At 35.2% G+C, this 14153-nt stretch overlaps 1 protein-coding gene across 1 annotated transcript; it reads right to left on the bottom strand.

Moving 5' to 3' along the window:
- Positions 1–2217: 2217 nt before the first annotated feature.
- LOC109043829 (LIM domain only protein 3) lies at positions 2218–14149 on the bottom strand (the record flags this gene model as incomplete). Its single annotated transcript, XM_019061149.2, has 5 exons — positions 2218–7283; positions 8515–8757; positions 11055–11196; positions 12541–12666; positions 13926–14149. Coding segments are annotated over 4 exons (705 nt in total), but the record flags the coding sequence as incomplete, so codon positions are not given.
- Positions 14150–14153: the final 4 nt, after the last annotated feature.

The following is a 14153-nucleotide window of genomic DNA, read 5'->3' as shown; positions in this document are numbered from 1 at the left end:
TCTCTACACAAAAAGAATCCCCAGCAAAGGTGTTGATAAGACAACTACTTTGTTCTTTTTTTCTTTTTAAAAAAAGAACGTCCTTATGAGCTTTGTCACTAAGCTGTATGTTTATGTGAGCTAATTTTTAGAAATGTCCAATGTATGTTTCTTTTTATCCTTCATTAATTTTTCCCTCTGAGGAAAAGGTGCTACAAATGGGTGGTAGGAAGAAAAAAATAGCTGTGCCAAGATCAATCGCACTTGTCGAATCGTTGGATGCAGAGAGGGATTAACAATTGAACCGGTTATCTCCAAGAAAATTTTCTCAAGGAACACAATTGTACCACGATACTCATCATAATTTAACTCTAGAGCTCTTAAAAAAACTTCAAGTTGAGGCAATAATGGAGAAGATCTCCCATTTCGTATGAGAGAGAACACCTTTACTCAATTCAACTCGCTATTCATAGATAATGCTAAATAATCCATAGAGTTGTCTTTAAGAGCTTTTTTTGGGAGTTGATTTCTGAGAAAACCATCAGCATCATTGTGTTTGTCTTGCAATCTTACTTAGGAAGCAATCACTAAATTGTAAACCCCTAGTGTTTGCAAGAGCTCCATTCACTCAGTGATGCTTTATTCCCTCATACCTCCTGGGTTTTTTTGTATAAAAGTCTACATCTTACGGTTTTTGTCTCTTTTGTGTCATTGATCATCTGTGCCTTTTCTAGAAATGATGAAAAATCATGCATGGTTTGTGTGGCCTTGATATGCACTTGAATTTTACTCTTCACTAATTGTCACCAAATAATGCTTGTTAAGAAAGAATATAGCATTTGATAATTAATAGATCCTTTGGAATTTTACGAATCGCGATCCACCTTCAAAGAGATCCAACTGCTGACGCAGACTCGGAGTCCTCGCTACAATAGAGGCAGCAGTGTCATCAGTACTTCTGCAATGCACAACTGTCTGATGCGTACTGTGTTGATAAGCTTCGAGCGAAGTTAACAAAAACATAAAACAAGACCGAATTTTCATCATTAAAAATTACAGTACTGGGGTAAACTCTGTGTGTATGAAAATATTCTGAAGAAGGTCTTGGAAAGTCTTAAAAAAGTGCGGGAATTTTCATTGCTAGGGCTGCACGAACCATTTTGTGATTGAGAGGTGTTGAGTTTTGTGTTAATCAAATTCAAGATCAAAGGTTTCTCGTTCTTCGCCAAGAATTTTTTTTGTTTAAATATTAATGTTCGCATAAGTTTTATAGGATCAAAATGTATTTCACCCAATACTCAGCCAAAAGCTTCCTCTAAGTGATATAAGATTATGTACTGTCTTTTTGGATTGTGAAATCAGAATTATGTGTTTAAAATAAAGACTTCTTTTCCTTTAAATAGTTGAATTTTCTTATCTGAAAGATAAATGCACATAGTTTTCCACTACTGCCATTTTTGTGGATGCGTATTTATTATTGAAGGTTCAATAGGCATCAGTAGCAGAAATCCCCACCTTTTGGCCGAAGTATCACAAGTGCCTTTCAAGATTAAACGCTATGTTGCTGGACAGTTCAACATTGTTTTTATCCTTCTTTTAAGCTTTGCACATATTTTTATGAAAATTTCAGAGACAGATTTTGATGACAAAAGAAATATGAAATATTTGTAGGTAATTCTGTTCATTAGTTTTTCTCTGGAAAATTGGACAAGTTTGAAAAGTTTTGAAAAATAAAGCCTCGGCAAAAGTTTCGCTTGTAATACTTTGGCTGGAAGGTGACAAAATGACTTTCTCCTTTTTAAAGCTTAAGAGTTTTCGGGTAAAATGAATTTATTCATTTATTCACTCTTTCTCCCTTAGAACTCATGTATACTTCCTCCTAAAATGTTGATGACCTCTTATGTCTAGTTTTTAATGGCACAAACATCTTGATTTCTTTCAGAGACAGCCCAATTGACGATTTTTCAAGCAAAATGTATTAGTGGGAAAATCTGTCTCAGACCTTTAATTTACTTATTTTTTGTCTCCCAAAAAATTATTGATTTCCAACTGCCTCTCGAGTTTTGTATCAAATTTTCGTTTTGGTAGGAATATAATCCTCACAGATCCTCAGCTCAATTTTTTTTTCATTTCCCAGTAAATTTTCAGTTTTTGAGTTGAATGTTTCTCGAAGTGAGACATTCAGTCATGGAAAAACCCCATTGTTTCCAGAAGGAAGAAATGTTTGACACAAGGAACAAAATTTTGAAAACAACAAAATATTTATTGATTCGTATACCTCTGAGCTTACAGGTCCACCTTACTCAATCTCTTTTGTAACAAAACACTAAGTCTTTTAAGGACTATCATTCAAAGAGTTCAAGATTACATAAAAGCACATTTTTTTTTAAAACTGTAACATAAAAAGAATTAAATTGGCAGAGTGTAATAACAATTTAGTTTCCATCATATGGACGGATTTTAACAGAAGCAGGCTAAGTCACATTTTGGGCAAAAATGAGCTGTTAGTACATATGTGGTTTTAAATTCAACTATTCGTAAATTTTCTCCCATCAAACTTTCAAAGTCGAGAAAAAATATTTTGAACATGAAAATAGTCACTGAACTGTGTCCTGAACATCAATGCTCATGAGGAATAGAACTTCAAACCTATTTTTCTCAGTCCAAGTTTAATGTGACTTGGTACATTTCTGTTGAAGTCGGTCCATATCGCCTTAACTTCAGCAAAACACTGAGCAAGGAGCAGTCAGAATTAGAATAAACCATTGATTTTAGATTTTATTTCAGTGTGGGCATTTCCAAAATTTCTCAACATTACTGAAATGAACACAGAACGCTCATCTTTTACTTTACGCAGTCACTTTCACATTGAGACATACATGTGATTGTACCTTTGATTTTGTATGGAATTCACAGACAGATTATTCAGACTGGAAATGCATTTTTGTTACCTCCTACAAAATAGTAGACTCATAATTAATTGTGAACTTAGATTTTTGCTTGCTGAGATCTCTTCTTAGGCTCTTGATGTTCATGAGATCTTTTTGTAATACAGTATGACTACTGCCTCTACATACAGACAGCTACTCGCAATAAACAATTTTTTTTAAACATGATTGGAACTAAAAAGACTCATAAAATAAGATTTACTTGTGAATATGCGGGAGACAGTGAATCAAACTAGAATAGAAAATGCACAACAGTCATGGGATTTCTTAGGGAATAATCTAAAAGATTGATTATTCATTTAACAGACCTGCAATGATCAAGTTTAAGTTTTGGAGGTATAAATGTCAACTGTGTAACTAATATACCCATTAGAGATAAAAAATTTCAAGAATTGAAACATTGCAATTAGTATTGAAAAAGTGTTCCTAACGCAGAGGAGGAAAATCTTGAGGAAAATCTATGGGGCATCCCAAAGCATCTCAACAACAGAAAAAATAAATTAATGAGTAGATGCTGCCAGATGGGAAAACAGGCGCATTTCATGACACAGTATAGACTGACCTAGGGATTGCATCATTCGATATTTGAAACATTCAATGGTTCTACCCAGAACAAATATACACTGTTTTGATATCAATCATCCTGCTGCACTCTTGAAAGGCGACGCAATTTAATGGCAATATGTCAATTGATGTAACCACTTAATCAGTCTATAGAGGTAGTTTCCATAGAAAGTTAAAAGTTGATGGAAATGACTGCACTTCAAAAAGAAGATCTGTATCTTGAAAGCTCAGATCTTGTGAACAGATATCAAAATTTCATAATGATAACTCATTAACACACTTGTCCTTTCAGTATTCTTTTTACTGTATCTTTTGGCAGAGCAGGCTGATACTTAGGATTTAATTTTTGACAAAAAGCGGGTGTTATTTCGGTACCTTCAATTTGAGGTATTTTTTGGAATAAAATTACTACGAGTAAAAACAGGTAAAAATATAAATGTTGAGTTCGTTTTCCATAAAATCTTTAGTCTACTGATCTTGGAACAATTTGCTGCTTCGTCAATGTAAGACCCAAATCTTTCGATCCGTAGTAAAAAGAATAAGAAAGAGAGTCAGCACTGTCGGCTAATTTGCACCTAAAATCCCTTCAAACCGCCACCGTGAAAACAATAAATTGCAAAGTGTGTGAAGGATCACCTCAAAAAGGAGAAAAGAAGAGAGAAAAAACAAAAATTATGTACAAACATCAACGTTATGGGAGTCCATTTCGATAAAAAGTAAGAAAAACAATAACTTGGAATTCCTAATCATAAAGTAATAAAAATAAAGAAAAATACCTAATTTGGCATCATAAAGACTAGGACTTTAAAATATAGCAATTTAACTTCTATACAATTCTATCAATAAAATCGTACAGTGACATCAGTGGGTTTTTTCCTAGTTATTTATACAGTATCATACAGTTTATACAGAATGCTCTCTGAGCAAAATCCTGATGAAGCCTCTTTTCTGTATCTTGAAAAGGACAAAGAACATTTTCAATTGCAATTCGGCCCGGTAAAATTTTGGTGTTTTTAGACTTGATATCCATTAAAATCTCTTTAGCACACTGAGTTAACATTACAACCTTCCTCGTGCCTATTTCAAGAAACTCAGGTTTAGGTAAAAAAGAAATTTCTAAGCACTATGGTTATTAAACAAAGGCATTGCTTTGCCACTGTTTCCGCCTTTCAAAAAAATTTTCTTTGTTTATGCAAGAGAAAAGGTTTTCCTTAGTTTGGTGGCAGTGTAAATTTTCAATCTTTCAACTCGTCTCAAATTAAAAGCCCGAAATTTCGTTTTATCACCCCTAATTTACTCTATTCAGGGGCAAAACACATCATATTGAAAAATTGAGCAAAATTCGTCCGAAGTAAAATTGAAATTGAAAATGTATCTTGATTTAATGTGAGATAAAATGATCAGCTTTATGGAATACACAGCACCACACTTACATAGGCCATGAATTTAACCAACAGATTTGTGATTTCGGACTCTTGGTCGCTTCTTTGACCACACTGTATCAATGGATAAACTTTCAAACCACATTTTCGAATTGTAACATTACAGACCTTATTTTTCAATTGGAAAACCAGTCAATAAATCGTTTTGAAAATTTCCATTAGGTATTTTTTCCCCTAAACTCCCCTTCTTTTTGCTCGTGAAAAGTAAAATAATGGTAATTTTCAAAAATCACAACCAAGATGTTGAAAATTTCTATTTCTGTACATTTCTGTGATTAGCCATTGATATTTCTACAAGCAAGCTAAGTAAGCGATCAAAGATACCAACATAAGACTGCTTTTAGAACAGTTATGGAACAGTAGCAAAAATAAGATGGGAAGAGTGCATCTTTAGACAACGCTCATCAAGAATTCAATGTCAATGCATCCATATGAGACATCTTCGTCAAATTATTTTTGGGTTAATCCACAGTCGAAATTATTAGAATCTTCTTTCTGCAGTTTTCAATTTGATCATTATTTTAGCGTTGATCCTCAACAGGTGCGTGCTTGTAGATACATTTCTCGTTCAAGATTTTTGAATTTTACTGACAGAAGATAGGTACATTGGACAGCTTAATTTTATGAATATATTTACAGTTAGGAATAAGAAACATTTTGTCCCTCAGAGCATTGGCATTAACAAAGGTAACGTATGTATGTCTACGAAATTGTAATCTTTTTTTTGCTACTACATGCGGATTATTCAGGAAACCTGTCAAAAGGGGAGGGGGGAGAGAGAGGGGGAGAGAGACAGAGATAGCTTAGCTTAGGTTTTTTTTTCCTGTCTATCAGATCTTAGGTACTGAAAAAATTAATTCACAAGTTAAGTCAAAAGTGTCTCAACTTGGTGTTGTCACGTGAAACCTTCATTACAAAAATGGCAACAGGCCACATGCAGATATACTGCGAGCCAACACCTCTGAGGGACACAACACAAGTGCAAGTTGTAACTGCGAGTACAAAACTGAACCAATGCTTCAAGCAGCGGAAGAGACTAGAACGAAGAGATATAACTATGCTATCATCATCGTTAGTTACATTTTTAAAACCTAGTGACTAGGGTTCAAATTGGTACAGTTTCTACAAAAGACTTCCTTGTTTCCCCCTTTGAGGAAATGGTACAATTTTAAAACTAAGAACATGAGTACAAAAATAAAAACGAAAACAATCAACAACATTTTTCTTCGAAACTTGACGCTCTAAAATAGACAGAGCTTCGTTATTTTTCTTTTTCTTTTTTTTTAAAAGAAAAAAGAACCAGATTCTGATGAACATGTCATTTAATTTGATCAATAGCAATTATGCCGTGCTAAGGAAGAACGCCGTAAGAACATTCGAGAGTTGCCAAATTTCCCTTGATAAAACATGTATTTTGGATGACATTCATGCACATTTTTCTTTGAAATTTTCAGATATTTTAGATTAAATTCGGTAGGTATTTATTGAAGGAGACTTGGCAACGTCTGAAGGCTCATACGGCGTTTTTCCTTAGCATAGCAGAATTTGCCAAGTTACCTACTTATTTTTGAATGTAAGGCAGCTTCCCTCACATAACTGACTTTCTTTGCTGCTGCATTGTTTCAATCACTCCCTAATTTTTTTTTTCCTTTCAGAGCTGCGATACTTAAAAATTTCCTGGAGAGTATTAAAATTTTTCTCAGTACATTAAACTCTCATGGCATTATATTTGGTGAAGTCAGTTGGTTAACATACTCAGGAAATAAAATTTGGTGCCTATCAACCATTTCAATTCTTAATTTGGGCAGCATTTTTAAAATTATTTACTGAGAGCTGTAAAAAGAGGATTATTTTTGAGGGTAGATTAAACTTAAAAACGGATTTAAAGTTAACATTACAGAAAACACAGTAATGAGCAATATAGGAATGATTGAAAAATTGGTGCTTTTCGGGAAAAATTTGCCAATTATTCATTTTTTATCACTAGTACAGAGCTACGATCTTGTCAAATATTCTATTGATTTAAAATGGTCCTCCCTCTCTTAAGCTCTGTACAAAAAGGTAAAGACATATGTGCTGAGGTTTTAGGCTGCTAAGCATTACTTCCTCGCAACGATTTGTGAACTCTTAAATTTTGGTTTCAATTATAATGAGTAATTGAATTAGTTGGTTATTAAACCATTAGTTTATAGGGTTCAGTTTTGAGACAGTTAATGAGAGAAGCTTATTGGCAAGAGGAATAGTAGACGCGAAGATGTTTTTATAACTGAAGTTTCATGGGCACATGAGCAGAAGTTTCGAAGCGCGAGCATGATTGCATCCACCGTTTTTGACTTGATGAGACTTGGCCCTGTAACAATAAGGAAGACAAAAATATAAAATACAGCAGTTCTTACCTACATTAAACACCTGGGGTGAGAAGGCTTCAAATTTTCCAAGGGGAAGGCCCCTATGAAATTAGGTTTGAGGACTAGGAACCTACGATGGGCTAAAAAAAGGTTTTATTTGAAAATCAAAACGCAAGAGGACAGAAAAGTTACATAGTGGCATCTTAATAAAGCTTATACTGAATAAGAGTTTCTTTAAATAAAATCTTTTTGAAGTTGAGCTCTTTGGTTTTGTGAGAAGTAACTCTTTTAATTTTCGGCATTTTCCACTATAGGTAGGTAATTAAATTGTACTTTCAAAAAATGGTAGAAATTGGCTAAAGCCCCTTTTTTTTGAAGTCTGGACTCACATAGAGTACTTACTAAGAGTAGGTGGTCTTGAATTATGTTAAGTAAGTATTACTCATTTTCTTCAGAAAATTCGGTAAGTGCCTACAATAGGTAGAAATGTAATACTCGTATCATTACACTTTTCATAGTTTTGCTGCCAGTTCCCAAGTAGCATTTATTGACGGAGACATCGCGATATTTTTAAGATTTTTTGGCGATAAAATTGCTAGGATCGTCAACATCTGAGGGATTATCCTCGATCTTGTCGCAATTTTATTTCTGTAAAATCGGAATTTTATCTGAATTTATCATGATTTTTTGCTCGATGATATTGCAATAAATCGCCGTCGATACCTAAAATGGCGATTTTATTGCAAATTTATGCGATACCTGATATAACACTTTTTTCGCATTTTTTTATCCAATAATGCTGCAATAAATCAACACCTATTTAAAATAGAAATACATTTTCCGATCAAATCACAACTTATCGCGATCACTGATACCCCAAGTAGCACAGTGCAACGAAAATATTGAAATAAAATTGCTATTTGATGTTAATAAAATTGTAATTTTTTACAATTAAATTGCAATACTTTTACATCATTTAGTCGATTTATGCCCATCTTAAACAATCAACAAAATGAGCTCCATGTGTCAGAGAGATAGGCAAAATGCTGTGCAATGAAAAATTGCAACTTATTTCAATTTTATTGCAACATGTCTCGATAAATGATGCCCCTTCAAATAGGAGCTAGGCAACATACACAACACTCGGTGGAATTGCAATATTTTTACAATGTAATCGCTACTTATTGCAATCTGTGCTACTTGGGTACTTGGGTTGGTAAAATAAGTACTTACCGGGATGGAAGCAGGTGTCAAGAAACAAAATCATTGAGTGGTCGATTCGAAAGTTTCTGAATCGGGGCTGCCGTAGCCGCTAGAGCCGTCATCGCGGTGTTGCTGCTGTTGCTGTTGTTGAATGATCTGAGGGGGAGTGGCTGATGGTAACATGGTTGGGATCGAGGGAAAACAAGAGGCGCCGCACGTTTGCCGTCGCACCTCCACTCCTCCCCCTACATTGCCTCTTGCTCCTGCTGCTGGCTGCACAAACAAAAAGTAAGACAATTTAGCCCTAATTACAATTTCTGACCCATTACTAGGTGCCTTAGTAGCACTGACTATTAAGACCATGATGTTAAGTAAAAAAACTGTAAATTGTAAAAAAATAGGAAACCGTTTCAAGGATTTTCCACACAGATGAATATTTACAGTGAGACTATCGGAGCATGTATCTCGTTCGCCGTGTTTAAAAAGCTCCGCTCCCACTTTATTTTTCTAAAGGAGAACAAATCAATATCGTTCTTCAAAATTTTCACAGAGTTTTCCTTGCTCAGAGAGGAAAAGTCATATAGTTTCCAATAATTCACACTGAATAGTTTTCCATTTAAAAAATAAAGTAATATAGGAAGTCTACAACATCGCAAACCGAGATACAGAGTCTGGTAGATTCAGTGTCCATGTCATATTAGCATAAAAAAAGTTGGCATCAAATTTTTCTTAAATTATAAATATGTAGGTATAAAATTTTATAGTGATGCGAAACTTAGGTACCTAAAGTAAAATGCAATACCTATAGGTATGCTTGATACAGGTGTAAAAAATAATGAGCGATTTTTGTTAAAATTTTGTAAAATACGTGGGAATAGTGCTGGTAAAATTGCAAGATGGCAATTTTTCTTAAAGAAAACCAGAGAGGATCCCATATTAAACCAATGTGTTTTGAAAATTTTTTCAGGAATTTTGTACAAAATTTTCAAGTTTTGAAACTTCATTTCCAACAGTCAAATCTGATACAGTACCCTGTCAATCAATATTTGAATATTTTCATCGTGAGATAGGTAATTTGAGCTCCAATTAACTCTTTGTCTGGGGGTCCATTAAGCAAAACTGTTTCGACTTGATTTAAACTAGTTTTTAGTATTCAACCATGACAGCTACTTTATGAGCGTGGGGGAACCTGGTAAGAGTGTAAGTATCAAGAGATAATTAGGTTCAAAAGCAAGTCTGGGTGTCGAACATTTAAATGGCAAATAATTTGAAATTTTTCACTCATTACAAGACTAGGTGTACAGCGAAATCGAGAAAAAGATAATATTTTTCAAAAAACCTCACCATTTCATTTTCAAAAAGAGAACTCTCCCCTCCCCCCCACCTAATTGTTTTTAAAAAAGAAAATAAGAAATCTTTTATAGGAGCTTTCTAAACCTACTTCATAAGTAGGTACTACAAATCTTTAATGAGGAAATTTGTGACAAAATTAGTAAATTAATTGTGCGTATTGTAAACTTGCGTTTTGATGTTTACAACCAATGAATTAGCAGAATGATAGTAAAATTTGTCAAGCAAGAGGTTCCCAGGTTTAATATAAATGGAGATATTACTCTTTGAAACACCTAATGGATGACAGGTCCATCTACTGCTTTCAAAGAACAACAGCTCTCTGATTACTTAGTGCAGGAACATTGCAGTTTTACAAAATAATATTATTCTTTACATATTCACAAAATTCTACCTTCAAAACAAGTTTTTGTGACCTTTTAACCGATTCAATAGGTGTTTCTAAAAATGCTCCAGAGATACTGTGATTGACATAGGTAGTTTCGAGTTAAAATTTAATACCAAAAGTTACTTAATTTTACTTTTTTTGACTTCGTTTACTTTTCCTAATTTTTTAACTTTTTCTTACTCTTCTAATTTTTTTACTTTCTTTTACTTTTTCTACTTTTTCTTACTTTTTTATTCGTTTTATTTTTTTATACTTTTTTACTTCTTTTACTTTTCCTATTTTCTTTAACTTTTTCTTACTCTTCTAATTTTTTTACTTTCTTTTACTTTTTCTACTTTTTCTTACTTTTTTATTCGTTTTATTTTTTTATACTTTTTTACTTCTTTCACTTTTCCTGATTTTTTTACTTTTTCTTACTCTTCTAATTTGTATACTATCTTTTGCTTTTTTTACTTTTTTTACCTTTTTTTACTTTTTTACTTTTTTTACCTTTTTTTACTTTTTTTACCATTTTTTACTTTTTTACTTTTTTTTTTACTTTTCCTTACTTTGTGTACTCTTTTTCATTTATTTTTTTTACTTCGTATATTTCCTTTTTATCTTTTTCATTTTTTACTGAATTTTACTTTTATACTACTCAGCTATGAACTTCAGTTTAAAAAGTCGAAATAAAATCGTGGAAGGTATATTTTTCTCCTGAAGGGGAGGGAAGCAGGCATTTTTTTGTTTCGGCTTGTTTTTCATTTCTCAGTTCAGTCTAAAGGGGTGCATAGATTGAGAGGGTTAATTGAAACGCTCATTCCCCAAGATTGCTACCTATCCTGGTCCCTACCTGCAACTGACTGACTTGCCTTCTGATATGTGCTAAGCTGCTAGGATTGTAAGCCATATTCGCAAACACGAGCCGCTCCTCGTAGTCATATTCACACAAAATTTTGTTATCACAAAGGTAAAACCGGTCGCCAACGCAAAACCTGAAACATACGTAAATATTCATTAGGAGAAAATACTTACAATGGAGAATTTGCAGGTGTCTGAAAATTTGTAAATTCCATGTTGAAAAAGAAACTGCTGAGAAAACTGAGCACGAGGATATCCTAAGTTTCTAAACTGAACAATTAACCGATGGAATATGACAGAACCTAATTTGCCAAAATACATGTGTTGCAATGGAAAACGCCGCCAGATGACGTCACAAGGCGGCACATTTTCTCACTTTTAAATATTTTTTCTCCGATTTCTCATTTCAGAAAAAAAAATTATGAAAAATACTGCGAACTCAGCTTATTAAGCGCTCTCAGATGAAGCAATAAAATTTTTGTGTGAAAATTCTTCATTAGATAGAATACGAAGAGAATATGGAATCATTATCACAAGGAAATCGTTTTCTTGGTAGTTTCTAAGAATGAGTACATATAATGCCTCTTCCGTAAAGGACGCAGCCTTTTCAGTTGAATAAAATTTGTGTGAGAATACCCATTTTCCCTTGTCTTGATGAGATTGTTTTTTTTATAACAATTTTTTTCTCTCTCAAAAAGTCGATTTAACATAAACAATTTATGTATCAAAATCGAAACTTATCATTTTCTACGGTCAACATAGGTTAAAAGGGCGCAGACCATTGGCTGGCCGTGACGTATCCTTGAAACAGAGTCTGAACCCTGTAAAAAATTATGATTGGCGGGATAAAATGCGGAGATAAAATTGAAAATCAGCTCTGATGTAAAATTAAAAAATTAGAGAAATTAAAAATTTGAATTAAAAAATCGTCTCCTGTTAATCTGATACCGGCTGATTGCTTCTTACGAGGAGAAACAGAGGATTGTATAAAACAAATCGGTGACTCGAGATGCGGTTAAACTGATTATTCGTTTCAATCCATCCCACTCTTCCTCTCGCACGGCAAGGAAGGATTGAGTGAGACTTAGGTCAACGAAGGAATACAACTATATTAACACTTAGGATGTGCGGATTGCCTATTTTCCTATTTGAAGGCGGTCAGAGTTCTTCGTTTTCATATCCTGCATTCATCCACGCAAACAACGACGTGACACGAAGACCGTAGACTCGGATAGTCAGCAATAATGCATAGAGCCGATTGCTATTCAAAACCACATAAAAGAAAATGCAACGTTGAAAGAGCGCTCATATTTTGCTGCTTTGGGGAAAACTAACAGATTTGGCGTTCTTTCGGGACTTTTTTTTTCTCGTTTTTTTCTACTTAAGTATGAACTAATTTTAAACAAAAATTAGATTCATGACTTCGTTGTGTTGCCCCCATGAAAAGCCAGAAGAAGAGGTGAAAGTGACAAACTTACCTATGATTACATTGTTGACAGGCAAAACAATCTAGATGATAAACATTACTTTTCGCCCGCATGACCATCTCGAAAGCGGGAATAGGTTTATCACACGCGGCGCAGAGGCCAGTAGAACCGAATAACCTGAAAGAAACAAAGAAAAGCCACTAAGAATAAGGAATATGAAAGGACCAATTGGGGTCTTTAAGCCCCTCACGGTGCGTTTAACTGACTTATTAAGAACTTTGAAGGTACATAAAAAATTCAAGTTGGAGGTTGTAGTGGGGTACTTTCTGATGTGTTTTTGGGCAATTTCGAAATAGGTCATCGGAGCTCTCGGAAAAATAATCGCATTTTTGTGGTTTTTGAGGGGTAAAATAGCAAAATTGGCCTAGGGACAAATTAAATCCCCTCTCCCTCATCCTTGCCTCGGCCGATCTGAATTTTTAGTATGATTTCACTTGGTATAAGATGTGACTTTCCTGAAATTTTTATGCCCGTACAAAATTTTTTTTGCCGCGTCAGTGTTGCCATGTTGCGGACCCCAAAATATCGAATTCGATGATAAAATGAAGGTTTAAGTGTGATTTCAATTCAAAATCAAAAAGTCAAATCGTGGGTTGTAGTAGGGTACTCTCATAGAGTACATAGAGTCGTGATGTAATTGGAAAGTGGGTGAGCTGGCGCCACTTTTAAGCATTTTCCAGGTCCCGAATCCCGAGACTCCTGCGTGACGCCGGGTCACTTTTTCGATACATAATCGATTGTTTACGATACACGGGTACCCGGCCATCCGATGTAAACACAGAAGATAGGAATCACCACGTATTCTACACCGCCATTTTGGATCGAAAATGTATCGAAAAAGTGACCCGGGCTCGGCGCACACCGGGCTCGGAACTCGTCGAGCACAACTTGGCGCCAGCTCTCCCATTTACATTACGACTCTATGTACTCCATGCACGGAGAAAAAAAACTCGTGCGTGGGACCCGAAGTTTAGGTCATATGGATCTCTGAAGTTCTCAGATTGAGCATCTGAACACTTAGGTCTAGCTGCCGAAGTTCGGATCATACATCTGAAACTTCAGTTCTCCACATCTGAAGTACTTCAGATGTGAGAACCGAAGTACTTCAGATGTAAGAACTGAAGTTTTAGATGTGTGATCCGAACTTCGGCAGCTAGACCTAAAGTGTTCAGATGCTCAATCTGAAAACTTTCGAGATCCATATGACCTAAACTTCGGGTCCCACGCACGAGTTTGTTTTCTCCGTGTGGGTACTCCCTGATGGGTTTTTGGCAAATTTGGAAATAGAGTGTTTGAACTTTTTGAAAAATAATTGAATTTTTGTGGTTATTTAGGGGTAGGGCGGTAAGAGGGGGAGGGAAAAGAGTGTGTCTCACCTGAGGTAGTCCCTTTTGCAGAGTATGAGGTTGGCTTTGGTGTAGAGGGTAGAGCCGACCTCGCCGAGACGGCAGCCGCAGACGCCGCACTTGAGGCAGTCCTCGTGCCAGAGGGAGTCCAGGGCTTTGAGCAGGAACCGCTCCGTGATGGCCTTCCGACAGTGGGCGCACTCCTTCAGCACCGCCCCGCCCCCACCCCCGCCGCTCACGACGCCCACCGTCCCCCCC

Source organism: Bemisia tabaci, chromosome 3 (genome assembly GCF_918797505.1).
Source record: "Bemisia tabaci chromosome 3, PGI_BMITA_v3".
Taxonomy (NCBI): Eukaryota; Metazoa; Arthropoda; class Insecta; order Hemiptera; family Aleyrodidae; genus Bemisia; species Bemisia tabaci.
This window is presented reverse-complemented; position numbering and strand designations above follow the sequence as displayed.